The following is a 26,826-nucleotide window of genomic DNA, read 5'->3' on the forward strand; positions in this document are numbered from 1 at the left end:
GAGTGTATGTCCCTGAGAGGCTGGGGGTGTTGTTTCCCGTATTCCTTGTCTGTCACTCTGTGCCGTATTGAGGATCAGGGACTGTGGGAATTGTTCCGTGGGAGGCTGTAGGTGTGTAGGAGGAACATAGGAAGGTATGTAGGTGGAGGGACTGGGGCTGCCACTGGTGGGGGTGGTTGGGAGAGGGTACAAAGGAGGCGGAGCCTCAAGGCTTAGCCTCGCCTCTCACCCCCTCACTCAAGATAAGATTCTTCGTGATTGGCTACCCTACCGTGGGGTTCAGGTTACATCCCAGAGCAGTCAGGAGCGCGGGAGAGAGAGGAATAGAGACAGGATCGGATTTGCACACTGAGCCGGGAGCCCCAGGTCCTAGAAGCGCGTCGATCTGCTCACCACCCCTACCTCCGCCCCCAGCCCCGCCCAGCCCCGTCGCGGGATGGACTGCTGCACGGTAAATACAAGGACCATCAGAGGAGGGGTCAAAAGGCGCTTTTTGGTCTATGCGGCCAGAGGACCTCCAAGGCGTCCTAAGCCAGGGAATGTGGGAGATAAGGGGTGGACGACCCTAGGGAGGGAATCCGGACATCAGCTAAGGGGAAAGGGTAGCTGTTTAGAGTGGGGGAAATAAGGAGGTGTGGGCGGGGGGAGACTGTCCCGCTAGACTTCTGAGTCCCAAGAACGATTCTCCGGAGACTGCCATTATGGTTAAAGCACAAACCTTTTTGGTCCTTTCGTTGTTGGAATTGACTTGGTCAAAGCAGAGAGTACTCTGCTGGGTGAAGCGGCAGCGGGACTGAGGTCAGGAGGCACTGTCGGATAAAGAATGGTAGGAGACCACACGAACCAGAAGGTTGTCTGTGGGGGATCCCTCCTTGGGAATTTGTAAGCTCAAATCCAGTCTCCCCAATTGCTAATTTAACTACAATGCCCAAGGTGAAATTAATCAGTTAATAGGGTAATAATAATTGTGGACGCAAAGCAATCTTGATGGAAGAATTCTGTCCCCTCTGCCTCGCCCTTTTTCTTCTGAAAGGTAGGGAGGATTGGATTGAGATGACCTCCCGAAGTCCCTGCCGGCAAGTGAGGGAAATATCTGTAATTTATCATCCACCCACATAAGAAATCAGAATGTTGCATATAAAAATTTGCCTAGCTGCCCAAGGAATGGTTTCGGTAATCTTATTTTATTCAGACCTTTTCATCATTCTAAATTCGTAGAATGGCCCCCCGTGAGAAGATTGTGGGCTTAGGACCTCAGTTACTCAAGGCAGAGATCTGGCAATGAGGAGAGAAATGTTCAATGTGGGAGGAATGGTCCAGTTCGATGAGGTCACCAGGCAAAGGGGAGAAGGAAATTAAGGAAAGAAGAGAAGAGTTTTTAGGTGAGATAGGAATTGGAGAAGGAAGAAAGCAAATGCTGTGTGTGGGTGGGTGGGTGGCGGGGTATTTGTTGCCAAGAAGATAGCTTTTTAACCTTCCAACTATTGTATAAAGGGGCTTTGCCACTAACAAGTGGCAAGCCCCACTGCCCATAAGTCAGGAGTAGTGCTTTGAGCTGAGAAGAGAAAGGGAAATGTCTGAGGAAAAGATTATAACTTCCTGAACAGTGAAATAAACAGAAGGGTGAGAACAACGAGTACAAATGCCAGAATTTAAGAATTATTTTAGACCTGGGAGAGGCATATAATAATATTTAGAATGTATACAGTGTCTTTAAGGTTTATAATCTCTTGTTGATCCTCACAACAACCTTGGGAAGTAGGTACTATTTTCCCCCTTTACAGATGAGGCAACTGGGACTGAGAGAAATTAGTGACTTGACCAGGATGATACAACTAAGAAGAATCTAAGGGAGGAGTTTAAATCAAGTCTTCATGACTTCAGGAGCAACACTCATCCATTACCTAAATCAACCTCTTTTCTATATAACCTTACTCCTCTGGATACCTAGAGTTTTGACTCTGTCTTCCCAGCAAGTGGAATCTAGGTCTATTATCTAAATTGTCTCCCATAGACAGAGGAATCCAACCAAGAATAGTGCTATGCCTGAAAAGGATTTTGATGAAGACAAAAGGAGTTCGATGAAAGAAATTAGGGACTCTCCTCAATAATACAGCTACTTTGATGGCCCAATGCCTTGAAAATTTAAGAAGGCACTAAAGATCACCTCCCATTTCTCCACTCCTCCCATCCCCCACATATATACCTTTACAGAGGGCTGTCAGGCAAACAGAATGAGTAAATGAGGTTACAAGATTATGAGTAGTGAGTTAGCCATGCTACTTACTGCTTTGGAAAAGGGAAGTGTGGACATAGGTTTACAGGGTGGGGCAGGGAAGAAGATGGGGGCTGAGGATGCTTGAGCATGCTTGAATTGTAGAGCAACTATATAGTTGGAATAGAGGTGGTCAGTTTCTGTCATATTCTGAGATGGGACCGAAAACCCTTTAGTAGGATTTATAGGAGATTTGGGTGTTAGGTATCACTGTTGAACCCTATTTAGGAACTGGGACAGGCAGGAAAAGCCATATAATATACATCTTGGGTATTTGAGACTAAGCAATGTGTGAATGGAATTGAAATTGGAATATGTTGGGTTCTAGCCCTAAGTCTGCCACTGACTGAGCCCCTGACCATGGGCAAATCAGTACTAATCTGATTCCAGGTGTCTCATGAGAAAATTGCCCCAAGAGATCGAAAAAATCCCTAAATTCTATTCAGTCCCAGCCCTGAGACTTTCCCCACTTTGTCCTTTTTCTCTCCAGTCCCACATTAATTCCTTGATTTCCTACTGGCCCTGACTATAAAGTTTGAGATAAGGATCAGCTCTACTTTATTCCTTACTTTCCTTTGATACTGAAAAGATGGGAATAAAAAGACAAGAGGAAAGAAAGGGCAGATCTCCTAAGGGAGAGATAGTTGAGAAGGAAGTGCCTGTCCTGTTGATTCAAGGATTATAGATATCAATTTCCAAAGGTCTTTACGTTTTGAATATTATTCATTCCATGTAAAAACATGCAGAATACCTCCCTGTTCCTACCCTTCTTTTCACCTTCCAACTACTTCTCTCTTTCCCCAGCTCATGCATGCTAAGTAAAACTGAGGTGGCCCAAACAAAGCCACACCGAATCATAGCCTCTAAGCAAACCCTCAGAATTGAGATTCAATCATTTCCTTCCTTCCTTTCTCTTCTGCTGGGCTATCTGGTCCCTGAGGATAAAAAGGAGGTGCTAGTAGTAGGTGGGGTAGAGAGAGAGCTTTTGTTTATTGTTCCAGGTTTTGAATCTCACTTTAAACGTGGTAGATTCAGGTTTGGAATCAGTTTTTGTGGGAAAGGACACTTCCCTAATCAACCTTATTCCCTTAGCTCCTGGCATTCTGGAAGGTGGGGCTAGTCATGATCAGTGTGTGTCCAGCTCTGGGGCAGAAAAATCACACTTGAGAGTCCAAGGGCAAAAAGCAAAAACAAATCAATCCTAGATCCTAAGGAAGAGAAAGGAGAAAGTTCAGCTTAGAAATCAGAGAATATCTGACACCAATGAAGGTGGGAGGGCAGAATATTACAGCCACTATAGCTTTTCAGTAAAGCCAGGGACACTTCCTTGACATAATGAATGAGAGGGAAAAAATGTACCAATCAAAAAGACTCCAAGGTAATTGTATACCTAGAAAAGGGGCTAAAAACATGATAAGTATATTTCAGAAGTGAGAATCAGTATTGAGCTTTTTCACAATATTTGACTCAAGTGTACAGAATTTAAACTGAGGTGTTGTACAAATCCTTGGCAACCAGGTACTAACTAAGGGAGTGGTTGGTTGAAAATCCAGTGAAGGAATAGATTCATCCTCCTTTCCCCCAATGCTATGTCTTATTTTGTTTCTTTTCTGCCCCAGGGAGATTGTTCTCTACTTTTCAATCTCACCAGTCTCACCCTGCCCCCCTTCCAAGAAGAGAAAGCATGAGAAGGCAGTCTTCAGATTCAAATGACTAAATTTTACCTGGGATTTCTTTTCAGCTTCTCCCAGAAGACTTGGGACAAATATAGCATAACATAGAGGGAGATTTGATAACTAGTGCCCTCAGAACTGGAAATGGAGTAACAGTGATTCCACTTCACACAATGAATTTTGGGGAGCTTGAACTGCAGAGAAAAATAGATGTGTAGGAAACAGAGGTTAAAATAGGAAAGAACATAACTATCTAACTAGGATAGGACCCTGGAAACAGGAAACATGGGTGGAGAATAGTTCTTAAGGGACAGAAGAGGGTCATGAGCCCCACTGACCACTGGAAGTCTTTAAAAAAACTAGGAAGGTTGCTAGAAATGAGAGGATCAAACCCTTATACTTCAAAATAAAAATAACTCAGAGTGAAGGAAAAGAAGCAGAAACTACACAGGCCCCATGAAGGTGATGAACCTCAGCCTACTTTGTGATTGGCACTATTCTCTCATCACCCTCATCCCCAGGCATGTCTAAATGGGGCTTTTAGGAAGGCCCTGAGTCTGTGGTATCCACAGGCCTTTGGAGGTCATGGTAGCCTTTAACTGGGGGTAATTAATCCTTTTTTTGTGTCATGGATGTCTTTGGCAGTCTGGTGAAGCCTCTGGATTCAGAATAATTTTTATATAGACAAATTCAAACACATAGGATTACCAAGGAAACCAGAAATGAGTAAAAATAAAGATGTAGAGTTTTTTCCCCTATCCAAGGTCATGAACCTCCTGAAATCTATCCTCAAACTCCAATTAAGAATCTTAAATTTTACACAATCTAGTTCCATTTATTCACATTGTATTTTGTCCCTGATTCATTATCCTATAGATACACTATAGAAAGGCCTTTCTGCTCCAGTTTATGTCTCCTCCTTTCCCTTTGTAGGTTGAAATTAGTCTTTTCCTCTGCTTATTTCCCATCTGGACCTATCAACCATTTCCTCTCTTTTTTCTCTATGAGCTCTTTCCAGGGGGAAGAGCAGTCTAGGTAGGAAAGGAAGAGAGCAGAAGGAAACTTGTATACCTAAGAGGAGGAGCTGATATACTCAAGCTCTTTGAGGTTCTGGGATCCTATTGTCTTTGGTCCTAAATCTAAATCTGTGTGAGAGCATAAAATACCCTTAATTCACTACTTCAATTGATCTGTAACCTCTTCAGTTGTGTATTCTTCCATTAGAGCAGACTGCAGCCTATCTGCTCTTCCCCTTCTATATTGCTCTTGTCCATGTCCTATTAAACCTCCATGAGGAGGAGGGAAAGGTTGGATCACTGTTGAAGGCTTTCTTTAGATCTCTTGACATTCCATTGGAGTGTATGGGCTATTCTTCACTTACCCCTTGATCTTGCTAGTGAAATAGCCCACACCTTTTTTCTGGGTATATGCCTCTCTGTGGACATTCCCTAAGCAATTTCTCCTTAAAATAAAATTAGTAACAGCCTACTCACACGAATAAAAATTGACCCATATGACTATTTTCACAACTCTACAAAATTTTTATTAAAATAATCTACCTCAGCATGGGCATGGAAAGCATTGTTGATAAAAGTAAGAAGCAATAATTGACAAATTTTCCAAACGTATGCCATTCCATTTTTAGTGACATAATTGAAAGGTGTACAGAATCTAGCTCCCATTTTTTGTTATGGCTCTAGAAACATTTGACTTGGTAGAACAAATGCTTCTTTAAAATGGCTCCTCTGAAAAGACCCCCCATTCACACCTAGTCTCCAAATAAGGAAATGCAACTCTTTTCTTCTTGGCAGTCCTAGATCTCTAACATTATAGCTGCAAAATATCTCAGATAGCATATAGTCCAACCTCTTTATCTTGCAGCTAACAAAACTATATCCCCAGAGAAGTGTTGGGAGTTGGGAATGTGTGTGGGTTGCTCTGATCTAGATCTAGTCCCTCTGAGAGAGGGATGGGGGGGGGGGGGGGGTGTACCAGAACCGGGAGGGGGAGCTAGGTTCCCTGCCTTCATTTTCCTGTTGTTTCTAGATTCTCCATATTTTAGGTGGCTATCCAGCTCCTCCCCCATCTTCTCATTTCTACTGGCAGTTTTTCCAGCCCCAGCCTCGGTTTTCTTTTCCTGCTAGGGTGTGGCTATGGTCCGTGGGGTTTAGGGCTCTCTTCTATTCCTTAAGAACTATTCTTCACCCAGCATTCCTGTTCCCAGGTTCCTAACCTTGGTAAACAGTTACTCCTCTTTCCTGTCCTAGCTTCCCTTTCTTCCCTATCTGTTCTTCTCTGTAGTCCAACCTTCCCAAATTCTTTGGCTCAATTCCCCCCAAGAATGTCCCTCCCTAAACCTCTACGAAGTCCTGTCACCCACTACCCACTGCTTCCTGGTGTTTCCCACCCCAGCTTTTTTAACACCCAGATGGAGTCTTTTCTCATCTCTGACCCCAGTCCAAATACAATCCTCTTCCCCTCCCCAATCCCCCAGGAGAGCGCTTGTTCCAAGCCGGACGATGACATTTTGGACATCCCTTTGGACGATCCTGGCGCCAATGCAGCAGCTGCCAAAATCCAGGCGAGTTTCCGGGGCCACATGGCTCGGAAGAAGATCAAAAGTGGGGAGCGAGGACGAAAAGGTCCAGGCCCCGGGGGGGCGGGCGGCTCTGGGGGCGCCCGGGGAGGTGCCGGAGGTGGCCCCAGCGGCGACTAAACCAGGTAAGGACTAAAGTGTCCCCTCTATCCCCAGATCCCTTCCCCAATTTTCCCGGAATTCCTATTGCCTCCACCCCCACCCCGATCCTCCTCTCACGAACAAGTACCCTTCCAGAGATTCTTTCACTTCAGATGTCCTAAAAACAAAGGGGCTAACTGTGCTGCGGGGTGGGAGAGAAATTGGGGAGGAGAGGTCCCTAGCCCCAAGAGACAGACTGCCGAGGAGGGCGGGAGGGCAGCGCGCGGAGGGGGGCCGGCAGAGAAGGACCTGTGGATCCAGTAAGCTCACCTGTTTTTCCTCCTCCTCTCAACCCTTTCTCGGCCCCTGACCAAAGGTGGACTGACTGTTTTCTAAGGTAATTATTGTGCCACAAGGAGGGGCAGTAGTTGCGCGGGTATCTGCCTGGGTGTATTTGTATCTTTGTTGGGAGGAGGCGTGTCCGTCCGTGGGAGGTGTCAAATCCGTCCTCTCCCTTTTCTCCATCTCTGGGCTGGGAGACACCACCTGCTGCTGCCCGGGCTGGGGGAGGGGGAAGAGAAGGGGGGAGGAAAGGGGCAGCAATGTTTGGAGGAAGGGAATCCTGTAAAAACTGAGTCGGTGACCCGGAGACAGGGACGGCATGCACACCTGGACAAACATGTAGAAACGGAGTTACACACTTAGAGACAGGCATACACAGCGCCTCGAACATACGCAATCTCTTTCGCACATAGGCACCCTTAGGGAGTTCATTTCAGTTCAGTCACTGGGAGGGAAGCAGGTTCTAGTTTCTACGTAAGAGGAAGTCCCAGACACCCTCCTCCGAGGCCAATCTCTTTGGCATCTTAGTGGGGGCGCAGGAGGAGGGAAAAGAAAGCACTAGTTTCTGACCCCAGCTCAGGGTAGGGGTGGGGACGAATGGAGGGAGGAGGAGGATATAATGGGATTGTTCAGAACTTCTCCTTCTGCAGTTCCCTAGGTGAGATGGATGCCACGTCCCCTTCGCAGTGACAAGACTTCCCTGCAATTTTTGTGACTCCCTCCCCCCACCTCTCCTGCCAGCCTCAGGAGCCCACACGCCACCGGGAGACCCCTCCCCCTTGGGCCAGCTCCATTCCGGAGTCACTCTATCTGTTCGACAGTCTGAAAAAGGAACCTGATTTCCCTCTCTTCTTTACCCCTCACCTCTCTGTCTGTCCTCCTTTCCTCCACCTCTTTTTGCCTAACTCGCTCCACCTCCGCAGCGCACCCGCCCTGCATGAACTCACCACCAACTTTGCTTAGCTCCTCTTCGCTTTCTCTCTGCGGATTGCTAAGGGCGCCCCCAAGTAGTCCGTGTGTGTGTGTGTGTGTGTGTGTGTGTGTGTGTGTGTGTGTGTGTGTGTGTGTGTGTGTGTGTGTGCGTGCGCTCCTACTAAGGAAACCCAGTTTGTTTCTGGGAGAAATCGAGGGGTATGCCTGCCCACCCCGCCTCTCACCGTGCTGCTGTAACCATCCCCAGCCCACCCCAGCTCCAAGACTTTGGGTCTTCTGCTCCTCCATAGGCAGTCCCCAGTTTACACACTCGGGGTGAGGGGAGGCTTTTGGGGGTGTCGGGACCCTTTTCTCCTGGGCATGATCCTCTTTTGGTTGGTTGGGGGAGGAGCGAGTTCTCGTTCCAGAGGTCCCCTGAAGCTCTGGTGATTGCACGCCCAGTCCCACATCTGCCTGTAATCTCCCTTTTCTGAGCCCATTCCACACTCCTATGTCCCCTGCCTCGACTGCTGCGCATCCTGGGACCACCTCTCCAACTCTCTTCTTGTTATGCAAACTCCTAGGCCGAGGTGTCTGAGAGACGGTGTGGGGGGAGTCAGAAGCTGCCCCACCCCCTGCCCCGCCCTGGCAGCCCAGCCCCCAGCCGGGCTCCTGGGGTTGTGGCAAAAGGGTTTTTAAATTTTCGTGTGTGCATGTGACCACTCTGGGTTGGAATGTGAACAATAAAGAGGAATGTCCAAGTGTTCAGGGCCTGCCCTCGAGAAGGGGTTGGGATGGGCTTACAAAGAAAGGCCTTGGATCTGACTTAGAAATTTAAGAAATACAAAGAACTTTGCTCACAGACTGGTAAGACAGGTAGTATTGGCATCCCCATTTTACAGATGAGGCGACTGAAAGTCAGAATGGTGTAAGTGATAACAGCTTAACAGTTTTTATAAGTCACATGGCCTGAATACCACAATGTGTCTGGAAACCTCTATGGAAAAATGTGAGGGTGTGAACCACCTAGGACCCTAGAGATCCAGACAGATTTGGCCTGCTATCCTTCACTCACACACTCCTAGCCCATTCCATCCCCTGGGGGAATCATACATTCATCTACTCCTTATAGAAAAAAGCCAGAGACAGGTACTGAAAACTAGGACTTTAATTATAAATCCAAGTTCCTGAAGATTGAGGCAGTAGAATACAGAAAGCTGTCAAACAACCATTGGGAGCTTGGACTTGGTGGTAGTCACTGTGCTGGCAGAAGGGGACCTCTCCAGTAGCCCAACATCTGAATGGCCTCTCTGGAGGGGTGAGTCATAAACCCCTGGGGCCTTGGCATCCTCTCTGATGGAAGAGCAACAGATCCTCAAATAAACCCGGAGATCCTTCATCCTTTCTGTTTTCCAGCCCTCCCCTAGAACCCTTGGAATTAACACCTGCTGCTAAAGGAGAGAATTCTCACCTCAACTTCATCTAACTCCTCCCTTTTAGCTCCCTCCTTTCAATATATGGATATATCTCCCCAGGACCAATTCCCCTCTCAGAAGATGCCCCAGCTTCCTGATCCAGATTCAAGCCTCCCTTCAATTTTCATGGGATAAATCTCCAGCTCAGATGCCTTCCCAGTTCTCACCAGTCCTTAAATCCCCTGTGGGAGGGCAGTACATGGAAGGGAATGGCTTCTGAGGTGGCCTAAGCTGACAACACCCTTTCCCTGCATTTTCCCCTTTCCAGCCTCCTTACCTAAGATCATTGCCCCCATACATCTCCTTTGACTTCTTACTCCTCTCCTTCTGGAACTTCAGTAGGCAGAATACACCTACCACCAAAAACAGCAAGCCCAAGAGGACACCTATCACAGCCCCTGCAACTCTGCCCTTGGAAGGGTCTGAAAAGACGAAACCCACAGGACACTCAAAGAAAGAGGCCTTACAATTAACCCATCTATATAACCCCACCTCTAATACAGTCCCGAGTCCAAACCTCCCCACACTAGGTCTGTGTCTTTCAATGTATAAAAGTCAGGGTCCCGTCCCCAATACCAGCCACTGCAAGGGTCAGTTCACAGAAGGCACTGCCTAACTGATTGGCAGCCACACATCGATAAACTCCAGAGGAAGAGAGAGAGAGGTTGGTGAGGATGAGCCGACCAGAGATCTCATCTAGGAAAAGGAGAGGGTAGATGTGATGGAATAGACATACCCATAGGGCACAGAAACACTAAGTGGTACGGGGCATTGAAGGGCAGGTTGGGGTTCACTGATTTAGGTTACAGGGGCTGTCTGCTGTCAGCCCTTATTTACTGAGCCCTGAAACAGTCCCACATGCTGCCACTACCCCCAAATACAAGCACTTACCTTGTACCATGCTTCCAGGAGCTGGTGTAGGAGCAGAACCCAATCGAACCCAGGTGTACACGGGACGGGGGGCACCCCCTGAAGAACTGCAGCTCAATGCAGCACCCCCTCCTACTGAGATCTGCCCACTTTGTCCACATGTGGGCTTTGTTGGGGGTACTGCAGAGGGAGTATTTTAGGGGAGTTAATCAATTGAGCATTTATTAAACAGCAGCTATAAGCCAAGCTCTAAGGACACAAGGACCAAAATGAAGTAACCCTGAACAGAGTTCGGGGTGCCTTATGAAGTAATGGACAATGAGCCAAGGTGAGAATCAGAACCCCAGATTCAAGTTGCACCTCTGAAATCCACTGATAATGTGATGAGGGCATGTCAACTTCTCAGGCAACTCCCCAAGACTATATAAACTAAAGAGAAGGTGCATTCTCTTCCAGGAGTTTGCTATACCAATGAAATCACAGATCCAGGCCTTATCCTCAATGAGAATTTTAAAATGTCCTCTATAGACATCTTGCTACCACTAAATACAATGTTTGTGCTCAGTGAAGAAGAGGCAGCTAGTAAATAACTAAGGATCCCATTCTTACAACCTCACTCCCTTCTTTGCCTTTGTGCTTAGGAAAAACTGTCTGAGCCTACAAATGAGAATTTCTTGGTTTGGACTTCTAGAGGAAGAGGTTCCAGCTTTTAAGGGCTTATTCCTAGACCCTTTATTCTTTAATAAGAGGGTCTCTGTGTGCCCACTGAGTTTCTCTAGTGATTGTTAATCCTAAATCAAAGGCAGTTATACGTTTCTCAGAGAATACATTATCCCAAAGAGTCTTCAAGAGAGGTTGTCTGGGGAAAAGAAGAAATGTTTCCTTGATTTCTCTCAAGTGGTTGACCTTGAGGTTCAGAGCAAAGCTACAACCTAGAGGAAACAGGAAATGAAAGAGAGCTGTCCTTCTGTATATATGTGGGCCTACCAGATCATGGACTGTCCTTACCCAGCACTGTGAGATTGACCAGCCCCAGGCCATTACTATGGAAGTCTGGTGGGTTGTTGACTTGGCAGAGATAGGTTCCAGTGTCTGAAGGTTGAATATCTGTCAATCGAAGTGTGGCTATCCCTTCTGTAGGGGGATTCTGCAGCAGAGTGACCCTCTTTGCCTGGGGCCCCGTCAGATATAGCTCCTTATTGGTGAAATATAGGATCTTAGAAAGTGGCAGAAAAAGGGAGGTTACATGTGGCTTTTTTTGTGGCTATCACCTCCGTGACTTCTTTCCAAGTGAAAAATCACTCAGTGATTCCTTTTCCATAAGTCAGAGACCAAGACTTTCTCCCTCCCATAATGCCTAAAATTTTACTATTAAATATGTTAAAGATTTCCCTTTATAGGTGAAGCCTTAAAATGGACCTACTCCTGATAGAGTTAACACATAAATCTAGTCATCAACAGCTTGGATTAAATTACTATGTTGAATCACTTTCCTCTTCAGACAGGAGGAGGTTGGGGCAAAATGAACCTATGTTAAGGGAGGAGGGGCCAGTGGTAAGAGGCAATGGAGTTAATCAGGAGAAAGGCTATGAAAAGAAAGGTGAATAGTTAATAGAGATAAACTTCTACCACTTATCAGTTTGGTATAGAGGAGCCCTGCCCCTTTCATGGGAGCTGTAATGGGAACAAACAGCATATGAGAGACATTCATTGTAGCCATCATGTCCCCTTCCAGAAGCTGCTTTTTTATACAAAATTCCCAGCTTTCTATCTTTGGATGTTAGGAGAGGTCTGTAGGTTGTAGATATGCTAGAGTGAGTGGAGGGGCATGGGGCTAGGTACTTGGATTATGTCTCTCAAAGAATGGAAAGGGCAACAAATATGCTCTAAGATAGGTCACAGAGAAGGATTGGTGAGAGGGAAAGGGGATTCTCAAAACTTTGGGGGGGAGGGGAGAGGAAAAGGGTGGTAGAAAAACAGAGTTTATGATTTGGTCTCCTCTAGTCTCTTCCTTATAACTCCTATGTGGATAGGAAATTGTCTGATCAGAGTGAGAAGACCACATAATCTAGAAATTATTTCCTCCCTTTCCCTAAGTAAGGGTTCCTTAAAGGAGGTATGTCCCCACATCCCTCCCCCAATGATTCTGAGGCTGCCTCTATGCTGGAGAGTTGCCTTTTTCTACCTTCTTCCCTCTATCCTCATCCCATTCTAGGAGACTTGAGATCCCCCAGTTTACACTCACAGTCTCATCTGAGGAGATGGGATTACCAGGCTGGACAAAGCTCCATTTCAGTGCAAAGTTTTCTCCCACAGACGTGTAATAGCTACAGGTCAGCTCTACAGCCTCACCAGCAGGTTTGCTCAAGGGTTCAATTGGCACTTTCACTTCCACCAGGCATCCTGGGGCTAGGGGAACCCCAAAGGGAACAGAGGGAGATTTTCAGTCTTAGCCAAAGAGAATGGAAGCAGGAAGAGAAGACCAGGGCAAACAGATGACCCCCCCAAACTTACCCACTCTCCCTGCCCTCTTCCAAAAACAATATAAGGCTGGTGTCTAGACTGAACCCCTCTGAACTCCTTATTCTATTCCAGCACTGACAACTTGGGTTCTCCCCATCCCATCCTCATATACACACACACACCTCTTAAGGGATCCCTCCTTGAAACTTAAGCTAAAATTTTCAGGGAGGAAGGGAGGAGCTTCTACTGGCTAGGCTGGGTTTGTGGGTAAAAGAGATCAAGCCTGGGCCAGATATGAGGGTGTGTTTGTTAGTTTCGGTGAGGCTACCTTGGTATATGAAAGACCACAGTAATCCCTCAGACCTTAAAAAATTTATTCAGCAATTCAGGTATCTCTTCCGCTTTTAGGGCCTCTATAATCCACTTATTTTGACCCATTCCTTAGTTTTCAGATCTCTCCCATCTTACATCACTGAACTCTCCTTTTTAAAATTGTGTTGGTTTAGACTCCATCATTTCCCAGTTCTGGGGCACTCTATCTGTGCCCTTCTGAGGCAGATGAGGGGAGGGAGGTGGCATGGGGGTGGTCCTGAACTATAGAAGTTAAGCTAATAGAATCTGCTCTCTCCCCTTCAATTCTAATCATTGCCTCTAATATATATTACCAACCAACAGCCCCCAGCTCCTCACCGATCAGGTAGATGAGGGTCAGCATTGTCCAGAACACTAGGGATCCAGGAAGCCAAGCCATGGCTGCCTTGAGCTGTCTGTCCTCTGTGTAGCCTTTGTGGGAGGAGAATACCAGGAGAACTGTGCCCAGGGGTAAGTGGGACTGACTAACACAAAGAGCAAACAAGGAGGAGAGGCTCTGGCACCTTCAGGAAATGGTGCTGTACCTGGAAAGAAAGGCCTTGGGGAGAGTAGAAAAGCCTTGGGAAGTCCAAGCTTGAAATCAACACCAGGCCAGCCTGTATCCATAAAAAAAGAAGCCCAATCTCAAGCTTCTCCAGTTGGAATGCCCCAGAACAATATCAATAAGAAGAAGAAAGGATTGGAGACTAGGGACAATGAGAAAACAATTAAGGGCTATGAGTAGGGGGAATTCATTATAGAAGGGCAGGGGCTGAAACTAGGGGAAAGATCCAGAAGGTTCCTATTCATTCTGACATTGAGAAATAATAGCACTGTTACATGCAAATTAATACACAAATGAATTATTTCTATTCTTGAACCACTAACAGTGGGCATAATGTGAAAAAACATGAATACTTTGGCAGTGAGCTTAATAGAAAGCCCCTGAGTCCCCCTCTGCCCTCCTAGTGACCCCTGCTACTATAAAGGGCACTTTCTATTCCTGACTCATTTTAGGGTAAATATCACCATGGAAAGTTGTCTTTGGAATGAGGTGATCTAGATTCAAATCCTGCCTCTGAAGCTTATGATCTGGATAAGTCACTTCAACCTCCTTGGGCCTAAGATTCCTCATCTATAAAATGAGGCTCTAAAGACTTCCTTACCAGCTCTAAATCAAGAAACTGAGACCCAGAGGTCACTCGACCCAGGATGTTGAGAAAAAAAGCCAATAGAATCTCTAGGGCTGATGGAGACATTCCCAATAAGTACAGGAAGGATAAGAGGGGGAGGAGAAGGGGGACAGGTTACTGAATGTCTCCTGCAGTAACATGGTTTACTTTCCACTCCTGTGTGAAGCTGGCTGATCCTGCATTTGGTCTAACCTATTCCTCAACTGTTTAAATTGTTATTGAATGTTGGTGGAGTAGGGGGTCACAGACCAAGGGAGACCCATTCCTGTTCCATCTGAAAGAGGAGTTTGGAATGATATTCCCAACAGTACTCTCTCTGATCATCTCCAGCAGGAGGGAAATCCATTTGTGCTTCTTGCTGAACATTAATAAGTGATCAAGATTACCTTTGTGCCTTGCTTATGCCACTAGTTTTCTTTCTGGGTGGCTAATGCAATCCTGAATAGTAGGAGGGCTAGAAGGGAAAAGATTAGCAGAGAGTTAAGAGAGACAGCCACAGTGTCACTACCATGGAAAGATACTTGACTGGATTATAGAAGACTGGTTCTATTCTGGTCTCTGCCACAAACTAGCAATGTGTTCTTAGGCCCTTCTCTGGGCCTATTTCCTCATCTGTAAAATTAAGAGTTGGGTTAAATTTCTACTAGCTCTTTGAGCTCTAACATGCTATTGATTCTAGGGGTAGCTGTGGTTCAGTGATTAAGAAAAGACAGGCTTGGGGAAGCTGAGTGGCTCAGTTGATTGAGATCCAGGCCTAGACACAGGGGTGGTGGTGGGGGTGTCCCTAGGAATCAATCTGGTCAATACTTCCTAGCTATGTGACCCTGGGCAAGTCACTTAACCCCCACTGCCTAACCATTACCACTCTTCTACCTTGGAAACAATACACAGCATTGATTAAAAGGTGGAAGTTGAGGAAGGAAGGAGGGAAGGAAGAAAAGAAGGAAAAAGGAAGGAGGGAGGGAAAGAAAGGAAGGAAGAAAGAAAGAAAAGAAGAGAAGAGAAGAAAGAAAAGATATGACAAGCTTGGAGTCAGGAAGACTTGAGATCAAATCTAGCATGAGACAACTCTTAGCTATGTGAACTTGACCTCCCTTTGCCTAAACAAAAGGATCCACTGGAAAGGAAATGGTAAACCACTCCAAAATCCTTGCCAAGAAAACCCTATGAATAGCTGTGGTTAATGGGCTAACAGAGTCCAGCATGACTAAACTGAACAGCAACAAATAAGAATGAGACTTGTATAGAAGAGAATGAATGTTTCCTACCAAGTCTTTCCTTAAGTTCCAGCTAAAAACAGGAGCTTTGAAAATTGCATGTGACTCTCACTTTCCATACAAATAAGAGCTATTTTATTGACATTAAAAAAAAAGACAATTCAAAGAAGTTTCTAAAAATTATATCCTGCCCTTCCCCAATGAAAATCCAGCCAAGAAAGGTCATTAATATGGTTGGGTCTGAGGTAAGATCCCAGGGAGGATAAAAGTGGAAGGATCTTAGGAAGGTGGAGTGATCACAAACAAGCCCTTCCATATTGTGCCCCTCATAAGCCCATCTTGGAAGCATTTCAGCTCCAGTCACTAGGCAGAGGGTTGACTCTGAGGTCTAAACTCTTTCTGAGCTCAGGTTCACTTCTTAATGCCTTCTTCCACCTAGAGGCCAGTTCTTTAAGTGAATATTGGTGAGATCTACTGAAATAGGGCTTTCTCCATAATAACAAGGCATTACAGAGGTATGTTAGGGCAAGCCTTGGAACCAAGATGACCAAGGTTAAAGTCCTATTACTAATACATATCAGCTGTGTGACTATGGAGAAGTTGCTTAATTAACCTCTTAGTGGTCCCCATCAACTCTCTAAAATGATAAATTTTAGATGAGTTTCCAATTTATCAGAGGAGGGAGTTTCCACAGTGGTAGTTCCCTGTACCAGTGAAAGCATATGTCTGGGGCAGGGCTACCTGTCTGGAGTATGGATGTCTTTAAAACATTCTAACCCCCAGTACAGGCAATCACTCTTGAGGTGCTAGTAGAAAGGGCATACCAATGAATAACTCAGTCAAGATAAGGAGGGGCAATTATACTAGGGAGCCTGCCTGGCTCTGGGCAGGCACCATGACTGGCACAGCACCCATCCGACTAAGGGCAGAAGAAGATACTCCTCCAAGAGCAGGTGATGCAGTGGGAGGTTGAGTCCTGTTTGTCCTGGGTAGCCCTGGAGAGGACAGGGCCTGACTAGAGAGACTAGGTGTAGGGGTCAATGCACCAGATCGGGGAGGTCCATGGGGTGGTCGGAGGGCACGGGCTGAAGTCACAGAAGAAAGGGTCCCATTCTTGGAGATGGTGTCTGAGCCCTTAGGCCAGGGCAGTGTCCGAGGGGCAACAGCATCCTCCCTGAGTTTGAAAGGAGGCATAATGACAGGTCAGAAAGGTCAGGGACTTTGGGGACTGGCTCTTACTTCATACCACCTCCCCCATTACTTGATCCTTCTACTTCAACCTCTTTAAACCTTCCCCAAAAGGAATTCCCACCTTTGGCTGAAAGAGGAAAATTGAATCATAGTCATTGACTCTAGTCCTCTTTTTCCAGAGTTGGGTGGATTCCTAAACTCCACTGGGAATGCAAAGGAATCAAAGATTTGTATGAGAGCCAAAGACACTTACTTGATGTCATTGGCTGGTTCCTCTTGCATTTTTTCCCGGTGACAATACAGGAGGACCAATACAACTAACAGCACCAGCACCACCAGAGTGACCACCACAGCTCCAGCTACCACTGCTGCCTTTGGCCCTAGGAAAAAACCTAGGAGTCAGAGCTGGAAATCCAATTAACATCCCTCCAAACAAAATTGACCTTTCCCTGAAGCATCTTCCTCTACCACCACCACCCCAACATTTACTATCCTTAAAGGAAGAGTGGAAAGAGGGATCAGTTAGGATATGTGCAGTCAGTGAATAGAATTTAAGTATTTTTGGACAAGAATAAAGACTTCAATTACTCATTCCAGCACCATGTGCTTTGACCATCTCTCCTAAACTTCTCCCTTTCCTTCCAGCTATCCAACATTGATCACCCTTTTTGTAGCCACCACATCATCCCTACTAACCTGAAGTTACCTCCAAGGTCACATTGCATTGGGCACTGCCCACCTTGTTGCTGGCTTTGCAGACATAGACACCAGACATGGAGGCTGAGAGATTGGTGAGGAACAGAGACCCACGGATACTATCTGGAGGCATAATCCAAGTGGTCAGCCCATAAGTATATCTTCTCAATTAATTGTTCATTTCTTTTGGTTTCAATTCTATTATTTTCTCTTAAGTCTATCCATTTCCCACCAAAGCACTAGGAAATATAACACCCACAACCCCCTAGGTTCTGCTTCCAATTTTTTATACTTTCAGGGTTCTACCTGTCTCAGTTTTCTCAGACTCATTCCTAACTCCTCATCTATCCTCTCACCTCCATGGACAAGTATACCAACAATGTTAGTTCTGGAGAGGGAGACTAAAGAAGACATCCTGTCCTCTCAATTTACCTTACACCTTTATCAATTAACTTACAGAATATCCCTGTCACCATCCCCCTTATCTCTTCAGCTTCTCTTTCCCTCCCCTTTCTTTCAATTGTCTTTGCTCCTTCTCATCAAACAACCAGCAATTATTGTCCAAGTACAAGCCTAGGTGTTGGAGATCTAAGGACAAAAAGAGAACACATCCTGACCCTGAAGGTACCTTCAGGGATGTGACATGTGTATAAATACATTAAATGTAAATTAGAATATGGTCAAACAAAATGGCATAAGAAATTTTTAAAAGGAGGAATCAATAAGGCTCAATTTGAATCTTTCTTGCTCTAACAAATCCTAGCCCTTTTCCCCTTCTCATCCTCAATCTATCAATATTCTTAGCACCCCAGTTCTCCCAAATTTTCTCACCTACAGCAGGTGAGAAGAAGAACTGGGCCCGTGGCGGAAGCCGCTCCCAACTATACTGGGCAGCTGGTTTGCTTCTTGAGGTCAGGCAACTGAGGGTCACATTGGTCCCCATTCTTGGAACACCATGGAGATGACATGATGGGGTAGCTGGGGACACTGAGGGGATAAAGGAATCAGGTGAGAGACCAGGACCAATTACTCCCAGTGGAAATGACTAGTGGCTCTGTCTCTCATGCATTTTTTGGAAAGAGACCAAATTGTAAGGGTAACAGGATAGAAGAGAAGTAGGGGTGGGATGAAATTAGATTGTATTCCAATAGTAATAATAGTTGAAATATAGAATAGAATGAGGGGATATCTCCTTATGCATTTAGGGGCAGAGAGAGGTAAAGGTTAACAGTGTTGTTCACTTACCCAGTACATCAAGTTCCAAACTGCCAACATCTGACATGCTTTTTCCTTGGTCCTGCACATTCACAGAACATCTGTATAGTCCAGAGTCCTGCTCCTGGAGCTGGACTATTCTCAGGGATACATTTCCCGAAGGCATAGAATTTACTAAGGATATTCGAGGTTTGCTCAATAACACTCCATTAAGATAGGACAGCACCTAAAAAGGTAAAGGATCACAAGTCTCCATTACTGGGCACTCAAGAGGCCCAATAGGCAAGCAGCCTTCAAACCAAACTTTTAATTCATTCTGTCAGTGCAAGAAACAAATAAAACAAATTCAATTGAGGGGAGAATTAATTTTTATATCGGTTTATGTGCTGCTCGTATACATTTTACATTTTAGTGCCCTGGGATAAGTGTTTTAAGTGCTCTGTCCCAATTATGACTTTCTGCTCTATCCCAACTAACCAGTACCTGCACACCCTCTCCAAATCCTACTAATTAGATCTTCCCCATATGACAAATGACTTCTCTGTAAAATAAAGCATTGAACTAAATGGTCTCTAAGGTTCTTTTTAGGTCCAACAATGTGTGGGGTTATTAGCTGGCTCTCCTGGTTAAGTACCCACCCAACCATGTGTTCTCTTTACTATTTCAGCTACTCCACAAAATTCCTCCTAAATGAATCCTTGCTCCCTCTCCTGAGATGCCCCTCTCTTTCACCTGCTCCATTTCCTTCCCACTTTGTTCCAGGAACCATAGCACATAAGGGGGGGGGTCAGGTTTCAGAGAGGGCTTCATCCCGTTCTGCGAGTACCATGCAGGGAGGACCACCTCCTCCCCTTCCACTGCTTCCACCCTAAGAGACCCCTCATGCACCACCAGCTGGGCTCGGGAAACAGTCACTGTGGGAGGGAAGAAAGGCATGTCACAGAGAAGCTGGGCAGAAGGAAGGGGAAGGAATGGGGGGGGGTATCATTTGCCCTTCTGCCCATGAACATCCCCTTCCCTCACCCTCCCCATCCCCTGCCTCGATATGATAGAACTCTATAGATCAGCCACTTGTTCATAAGGGTATATGATTTGGGGTTCTGGTTTTAAAAGATCATTACAAAAATGAATACTATGAAAACAAGTTTTGAGTGATAATTCAAATATAACCCAGTGGAATTACTTGTCAGCTGGGGGGGGGGGAGATAAAAGGGGAGGGAGAGAACACAATCAGGTAACCATGGGAAAAGACTTTAAAAAAAATAAAGAGAAGGAAAAAATGAATGGGTTTGATCAATACATGTATAACCCAGATCTCCGGGAGGGGGAAAGGAGAAAGAGAGGCAATTTAGATCTAATAATTTTGGGAAATGTATGTTAAAAATTGCAGTTGGGGGAAAAAATTAAGTGAATGGGTTAAAACCTGAGGACCTCTTTCTACCCGTCCTGCATTAGCTGGGGCTAGACACACTGTAAGAAGAGGTATTTCAAAGCCTTTTAGAGGAGGGAAGAAGGAGGAAGAGAAAGAGAGAGCACTTACCAAGCTTTGGTTCCCTCTTTCTTTTTCAGAGCAAAAATTTGCGGAGCATTCACTCCCTGTGCCCCCATCTCCTGATTCCTTCTATAGTAGCTCTCTCCTCCTCCCTGCCCTCTACTTCCCCTTCTCAAGTCCTTTGGAGGAATGGGGCATTTGCCCTTGGTAATTAAAACAAACAAAAAAATCAGCAGTTTTTTCCCATGCTGCCTCTCAGAGCTGGCCCGCAGCTCGCTCTTCAACCCTGAGGCCAGGCGAAGTAACCCGCAGATTCCCGAATGCCGTGCAGCGGTTTTGATCAGTCACCATCACTTCGTTTGCGGCTGCTCTTTTCTCTCCCGGCTCTATACTTAGAGAAGGGCCACGTGGGGTTAGTTGGGGCGCTCCAGTTACCCATTAACTTGGAGGTTCTATCAGAAGCTGTTAGAGTGGGAAAGGAAAGGGTGACTCCAATGCCTGGGCCTGGCACCTGTTGGGTCTGAGCCCTCTCCTTCCCAGGCATGGAGATTGGATCTCCTTCCGCCTAAAAGTGAACACTTGAGAAGGGAATCTAGATCAAATCCCTTTCGGGCTGGAACTACCCTGAAAGGCCTTAGCAATTCTCTGTCCTTCTAAACAAGCTATCTCAAGAGTACCTGTTTTGAGAACCTGAGACTGAGGAATGGAAGAGCTGGAGAAGACAATCATAATAGTTCACACATTTATATAGAAGTTAAAGTTTGCCAAGAGCTGCACTTAATTTATGTTTTTTGATCCTCCCTGCAATAGAGCAGTTGCTATTATTAGCTGCACTTAACGGATGAGGAAACTGAGGCTTGGAGAGATTAAGTGTCTTTTCCAGTGTCTGAACCCAGAAATGTGAAAACCCAGGCTCTTGATAATCAAGTGCAGAACTCTACCCAAACTCCTCTCCCAAACCGGGCTGGGTTGACAACATTCTCCATGAAGCGAATTCTCAGGTTGGGAAAGAAATTGCTTGAGCTCTCTGAAAACTCTGCATAGTATATAGCCTGTTATCCTTGGGATCTGCTCTGGCTCTTTGTTTAGGTCCTAATTATGGAATCATGGAACTTTAAGGACAGAAGTTTTCTTAGGGATCACCAATTTCCCTCTCTCATTCTATAGCTAATAGACATTATGGCAGAATGTTTAGAGTACTGGACTTGAACTCAAGTCTTCAGATGGCAAGGCTCTCCTCTGACACTGGGCAGTAAAGAATTAGAAGCCACTTAAAACTTCTGAGGCTCAAGCAATTCTGAGAATATAAACTACAAGAGTTAGTATTTATATAACGTTTTAAAGTTTTCAAAGTACTTTACATAGCTATTGCTTTTTATCTTCACAATTACCCTGGAAGGTAGATGCTATTATTATCCCTTCTTAAAGATGAAGAAACCGAGGCAGAGAGAGGTTACATTGCTTTCCCAGAGACACACAACTAGCAAATGACTAAGACAGGATTTGAATTCAAATTTTCCTAACTCCAAGTCCAATATTATCCAGTGCTACTTATCTGCCTCTATAAATAATCATTTTTGCACAGAAGAAATCACATCTCTGATATAATGATAGTAGCTGACATTCATTGAGGGCTTTATGGTTTTAAAAGAACTTTACATATAATATATCATTTTATCTTCACAACTCTGTGAAGTAGGTGCTATTTTTCATCCTATTTTTCAGATAAGGAAATTGAGGCTTAGAGAAAAGTCAAATGACTTGCCCATGGTTATCCCATCCAAGGCTCTCCTCTCTTGACTACAGGTTATATATATTCTTTCAAAATATAGAAATAGGTCCAGAGAACAAGTTAATGTCAAATCTGGGAAGATAGGTCAGTCTTGTACTTTTTTCTGCAGTCCTACAGCTACTTTTTGTCCTTGCTCTGTGATATAAATTTCTCAGTCTCTAGCCTATTTTGGGGTTAGTCAATCAACAAGCATTTACATTCCTTGCCCTCATGGAATCCAAAATCCAATGGATGAAACAAAATGCAAACTACTGGGTATATGCCAACTGTGTACATGGATAAAGTGTAAATGGCAGGTAATCTCAGAAGTAAAGCCCTAGCAATGTCAGGACAGGGAAGGGCCTCTTGCAGAATACATGGAATTTGAGTCTTGAAGCCCAGGAAGTTAGGAGTAGGATGTGAAGAAGGAGAGGGCATGGGAGTAGTTAGTGAAAAGGACCAAAATTTAGAGATGAAGCATCATGATGGAGGGACAATAAGAAGATCAGTGTCAACAAAACTTGGAAGACAACAAGGATTTAGAACATAGCTACAAGCAACAGGCTTTGGAAGCTGGGATTAACCATAACCACCCTCTAAAATACCATGAATACTCCCCTGAGATTGGGAGGAAGTGACTAGAGTGCAGGATGCACCCTTCCCCCACCTGTTCCATTGGCCCTGTTTGTTTGTAAAGCCCCTTCCTTACCCACCTCTTTTCTTTGGATTTTCAGTGTTCCTATCACTAACCACCCCTCCCTCACATCCCCCCCCCCATTTCCTGGCAATGTCTCACAGGCTGGACAGGAAATATAGGCCTTGGAGATAAGTAGGAAGACAAAGGGCGGGCGAGCAAAACCGGATATACTCCACCCCAAAATTATCCATCCAAGTAGCTAAATCTCCTCTTCTCCCGATGAGCTGGTTCCTTACATTTGTGGGCCTTTGCCTTACTATCTTCTTTGCTATAAGGAGGTGAAAGGTAGAGGAAAGAGTCCATATTTTTCTAGGATTATCCCTAGCTAGGAGAGGTAGGGGTAGGGGGTAGAAACAATAGCTGTGACTGGGTAAAAGCTTTCTCTGTACCCCCAAGCCAGGAATTTCTTTGTTCACGGGTAGAGAGAAAGCTGGAATCTCAAACTTCAGTAATTTGGGAGAGTCTTAATCTTCACCCTTCCCAAAGGAAGCTCTTAACTCTGGAACCCAGACACCAGAACCACCACCAACCTCTATTTCTTTGTGGTATCAGGATGTATGTATTTTGGGGCATATGTGGTGAAGGGAGCAGGGCCCTCCTTCCCCTATCTACCCTCCCTACCCCCACCCCCAGTCCCAAGAGAACAAGTCAATCAGAAGAGCAATCCCAGTGTACTGTCCTTTTCCAGAGCTTGGATTCATAACTTCAAAGTTTTCAAAACTGATGGGGTCTTAAGGGGTCTGGAGAAGATGAGAGTGTATAAGAAGATATAGTCAACACTTTTTCATCCTTTCCATTACACCTTTGGCCCCCAAGAATCTATTCAGATAAAATAAAATAAAATTACCCAGACATCCTGTTTTCTCCCCCCACCCCAAACTCCTTCATTCCAATGACCAGATCTTAACTGGAGTGGAGCAACTGTTATCAGGTTAGAGGGAATATGGGGATCAGGCCAAAGTAAGGACCTTACAGGGACAGGGGAGCTCTTTTTCTGGAAGGAGGAAAGGGATGGGGGAGCAGGCAGCCTGGGCCCTACCCTCCACCGTCCCCTGGCTATTTTTAGTCTCCCTCTTTCTCTGGGAACCTCCCCCCGCTAGCTTCTCACGCCCCAAGGGCAGCAACACAGAGTCATGGAGAACAAAATGAAATGAGTGGAGCTGAGCCTGGACCTGAGAAGTTGATCACCATTTGCCAAGGGGTTTATTAACCAGCCCCTTGCCAGTACAGGATGGGCAAACTCCTAGGACATGAAGAAGGTATCATTTAGCTGCAGGATATAAAATTGAGGACTAAGAAGGGAAAGCCCTGAGGCTGCAGAATGGGTATGAAATTGGTTCTGCTATCCAACTACTCTCTCCCCTCTTCTCTCTATCTGGGCCTAAGGAGCTTTTTCTTTCTGTTTGGATAGCCCAAAGGGAAATCAGGGGAGCAACAAAGAGAAATTGAGGGAACCTTAGGATTCAGATCAATACAGTCTATTTTGTGTTCTTTCCTAAAGACTGGTACTTGGAGACTGGGAGCAGTCTTCTGAGGATCTGAGGAGGAAAGGAGTACAGACTCTTTAAAATTCTTCCAAGAGAACCTGAAAATCTAATGCTCTTACACTCGGGAACTAGACCAAACTAGAAAATAAGGGAGGAGGGAAGTTCCCCATCTCAATACCTCTTGCTCTCAAAAGATTTGGAGAGCTTCTGGACTTTGAATCTCAGTCTCTCTATTCCTTGATTCTCTTAGAGGATCTTAGAGGCCAGTGTGATGAAGGATAATAAAGAATGATGGAGAAACTAACCCAGCCCCTAAAACTTGTCCTGGCTAGCTCCCATTTCAGTGCAACATAAGAGATTTCGATCTGCTCCACCCCTCCAAAAATAAGCAGCAGGGAAAAGGAAAGAGCGTCAGGAGATAAGGTACGTTGAATAACGGTTCTGGAAGCTTTCCATCCTCCTTCAGACCTAGCTTCGAGAACAGGTTCTGTTATGCCAACCAAATAGAAGATCGAGCAGCAAGGAGCTTCAGGCATTTATTTACTCTTAAGGAGAATCTCTCCTTTTCCACTGCCTCCTTCCTCCCCTCAAACCAGAGGGCTTTATCCCTTCAGAGATCAAAGGAGGAACATCTTAGGGTCACAAGCCCGCACTGCCCCCACTATTCACTATGCGTCCCCACACACTTCCTGTGTTCCAAATAACCTCACGGTCACGATCCCGAGGGTGCGTCCCCTGGTTCCCGGGCAGGAAGCAGCCTGGGTGGGGGAAGGAGAGGAGGAGGAGGCCCAAAGAAGGGGACACTAGGATGCTGAAGGTACCTTTGCACGAAACCCTAAAAGAAAGAATTCTCGGGTTTTTTTGGGGGGGTGTGGGTGTTTTTTCCTCTGTTCTTGCCTTCTCCGACGGGGTGGGTGAGGGTGCGGTTAAGCCCTTAAGCTCTTTATAGTTGGTTTCTCATCTGGGAGCTCAGATGAGCTCAGCTCAGCTCAGCTCATCAGACTCATGACTGAAGATGGAGTGGGGTGGAGGAATGGGGTTACTAACCCTTGAGAGTACCCAGATTTACTACCTTTCCCCTCCACCATCCTCGGAATCCCCTGGCTCTTTCAATCTTGTGTCCTGAATGGTCAGCAGACCCAATTGTCATGCCAGGGAAGGGGAAAAGGTGCCTCCACTCTCCCTTTCTCAGATGAGAATAGAATCAAAAAGTTTCATCTCCCACATCAGCATCCAAAGTAAATGAAGCCTTCCTCTCCCCACCAGTGTCTACTGCAACCACCCTTTCCCCTCTAAGCCAGGGGGCTCCCCCAAGGTCGAACTCACCGAGGGTGGTCATCCCTAGGAGAAAAAGCTGAAGCTGGCAGGACCATGGAGGGCCAGGCGGGGGGACCATGGCACTCCCTATCTCCAAAGCATTCAGGGGCTCGGGATCCTAAGACAGGTGTTGCGTTTGCGTTAGAGCGGGAGCCAGGATATCAGTCAAAGCTACAGACACTAAATGATACTGTGGGCGTCGGCTCAGACCCGGTGCCTCGGACTTAGGGTAGAGAGGAGGGAGGGTGCTCAGGGGCGGGGCCTTCGAAGGGGCGGAGAGGTCACGGTTCGCGGGTTCGAGTGGCTAGATCAGCCACGGAGTGGAGCTCCTTCATTCTTCAACAATGTGAAGTCCATGGCCTCTCGGGGATAAAAACAAATTGGGGGGGGGGGGGTAGGGAGGAGAGAGCACAGGTGGATGATGACATTCTTGGTACTGGGTTGCTGAAATGTCTACTCCTGGTCCTACTTCGTTAGTCCTTCAGGAGTTTGTCTGAGTGTTGAGAACGGGGCTTTGGGGAGGGAGCGGCAGACCTCCCAGCAAAGAAAGACTAGAGAAGGGGAAAGGATTGAGAACAGCTCAATAAAACTGCAGAACCCACCCTGGGAGCAACTTGATCCTTTGGACTCCCCTGCCAAGCCATAAAGGTGGTGGTAGTTGCTATTCGAACGGCTTTTTATGCAAACACAATAAGTAGTGGAACAGGACCCAGAACTAAAAGATGTGCCCCTCCCGCCTTCTTAGGCAGGACTGAGGTCCTCCTCCAGAAGGGATAGTGGACGTCACTAACAGCCCCGGCCTCCTTCGGAACGAGGTTGGAGGGGGCGCAAAAATCCAAAACGGCCGCTAGCATTGGGCACAGGTTATTTAGCACCGCCCTCTTCCCCCGCCTCCTACCGTTTTTTTTTTTTCTGGGGGAAAGGGGCGGGGTCAGCCCAGGGGGAGTCGGTCTGTGACATTGCTGAACCCAGCCTTCTTTTCTAGCACTCCCTGATCAGGGAACATGGAAAATCAAGAAATCTCTTACAATCAGGAAAACTGATTCAAAGCTCCGTTCTCCCCAGAGCAGCACTCCCCACCCCGGTAGGAGGGAAAGGTTAGCGCACGCTCCTCTAGTTGCTTTGTTCTTAACGAGGCTGTATGGAGAGGAGAGAAATCGAGAATTAGGTTAGTTAGCCACAGAACCCAGTGCCCATGCATCTCAACACATGAAAAGCCTCCGGAATGCTTCTCTGATTCTAGGTTGGTCTAAGGTGGCTCAACCAGCTGAGAACGAAAACCAGGTGTTCCTGTCCTCTTGGACCCTCCCTCTAGAGGGGAGTGGCTTGTAGCCATTGGCGTCCAGTGTGGGATGCTGGCCCTCAATTATCCTCCGGGCGGTGCATGTCTTAGAACTGATCTGATCCTTTAATGCTCAGGATTTGAGTACTCGGTTGCTGAGAATTTAATTAAAATTCCCAAGGAACAGAACACCCCAAGTCTACCAGACCAAAGAGCCTCTTTGGAAATAG

The 26,826-nt window shown here is 46.0% G+C and overlaps 3 protein-coding genes across 4 annotated transcripts; 1 reads left to right on the forward strand and 2 right to left on the reverse strand.

Moving 5' to 3' along the window:
- The first annotated feature begins 250 nt into the window (after positions 1-250).
- Positions 251-8,643, forward strand: NRGN (neurogranin). 2 transcript variants are annotated; one of them, XM_007495057.3, is made up of 4 exons: positions 258-451; positions 6,443-6,669; positions 7,002-7,022; positions 7,618-8,643. In XM_007495057.3, exons 1-2 carry the CDS (start codon positions 437-439, stop codon positions 6,662-6,664), a joined length of 237 nt encoding a protein of 78 aa, XP_007495119.1. In that variant the 5' UTR covers positions 258-436; the 3' UTR covers positions 6,665-6,669; positions 7,002-7,022; positions 7,618-8,643. The 2 variants fall into 2 exon arrangements, with proteins under 2 accessions (XP_001364718.1, XP_007495119.1); XM_001364681.3 differs by lacking the exon at positions 7,002-7,022 and having other exon boundaries at positions 251-451.
- Positions 8,644-9,029: 386 nt separating this feature from the next.
- VSIG2 (V-set and immunoglobulin domain containing 2) lies at positions 9,030-14,948 on the reverse strand. The gene is made up of 7 exons (XM_056794558.1): positions 13,378-14,948; positions 12,470-12,633; positions 11,233-11,440; positions 10,246-10,404; positions 9,931-10,050; positions 9,632-9,776; positions 9,030-9,232 (listed from the first exon to the last, which is right to left on the reverse strand). The coding sequence occupies exons 1-7, from the start codon at positions 13,436-13,438 to the stop codon at positions 9,100-9,102; spliced, it is 990 nt and encodes a 329-aa protein (XP_056650536.1). The 5' UTR covers positions 13,439-14,948; the 3' UTR covers positions 9,030-9,099.
- A 612-nt stretch (positions 14,949-15,560) lies between these two features.
- Positions 15,561-25,551, reverse strand: ESAM (endothelial cell adhesion molecule). The gene is made up of 7 exons (XM_007495065.3): positions 25,324-25,551; positions 19,283-19,464; positions 18,581-18,776; positions 18,167-18,322; positions 17,336-17,458; positions 16,893-17,019; positions 15,561-16,622 (listed from the first exon to the last, which is right to left on the reverse strand). The coding sequence occupies exons 1-7, from the start codon at positions 25,391-25,393 to the stop codon at positions 16,307-16,309; spliced, it is 1,170 nt and encodes a 389-aa protein (XP_007495127.1). The 5' UTR covers positions 25,394-25,551; the 3' UTR covers positions 15,561-16,306.
- Positions 25,552-26,826: the final 1,275 nt, after the last annotated feature.

This window comes from Monodelphis domestica, chromosome 4, assembly GCF_027887165.1.
Source record: "Monodelphis domestica isolate mMonDom1 chromosome 4, mMonDom1.pri, whole genome shotgun sequence".
NCBI lineage: Eukaryota > Metazoa > Chordata > Mammalia > Didelphimorphia > Didelphidae > Monodelphis > Monodelphis domestica.

Excerpts from the sequence above, each read along its gene's own strand:
- VSIG2 (XM_056794558.1), bottom strand. The coding sequence starts at position 13,438 with ATGGCTTGGCTTCCTGGATCCCTAGTGTTCTGGACAATGCTGACCCTC. Across the intron at positions 10,405-11,232 it reads GGTCAATCTCACAGTGCTGG|TACCCCCAACAAAGCCCACA; the intron begins GTAAGGACAGTC and ends CTCCCTCTGCAG. Across the intron at positions 9,233-9,631 it reads TATGGGGGCAATGATCTTAG|AGAGGATGCCAAGGCCCCAG; the intron begins GTAAGGAGGCTG and ends CTCTTCCATCAG.
- ESAM (XM_007495065.3), bottom strand. The coding sequence starts at position 25,393 with ATGGTCCCCCCGCCTGGCCCTCCATGGTCCTGCCAGCTTCAGCTTTTT. Across the intron at positions 18,323-18,580 it reads TTTGGAACTTGATGTACTGG|TGTCCCCAGCTACCCCATCA; the intron begins GTAAGTGAACAA and ends TTATCCCCTCAG. Across the intron at positions 17,459-18,166 it reads CTTCTTCTCACCTGCTGTAG|ATAGTATCCGTGGGTCTCTG; the intron begins GTGAGAAAATTT and ends TTATGCCTCCAG.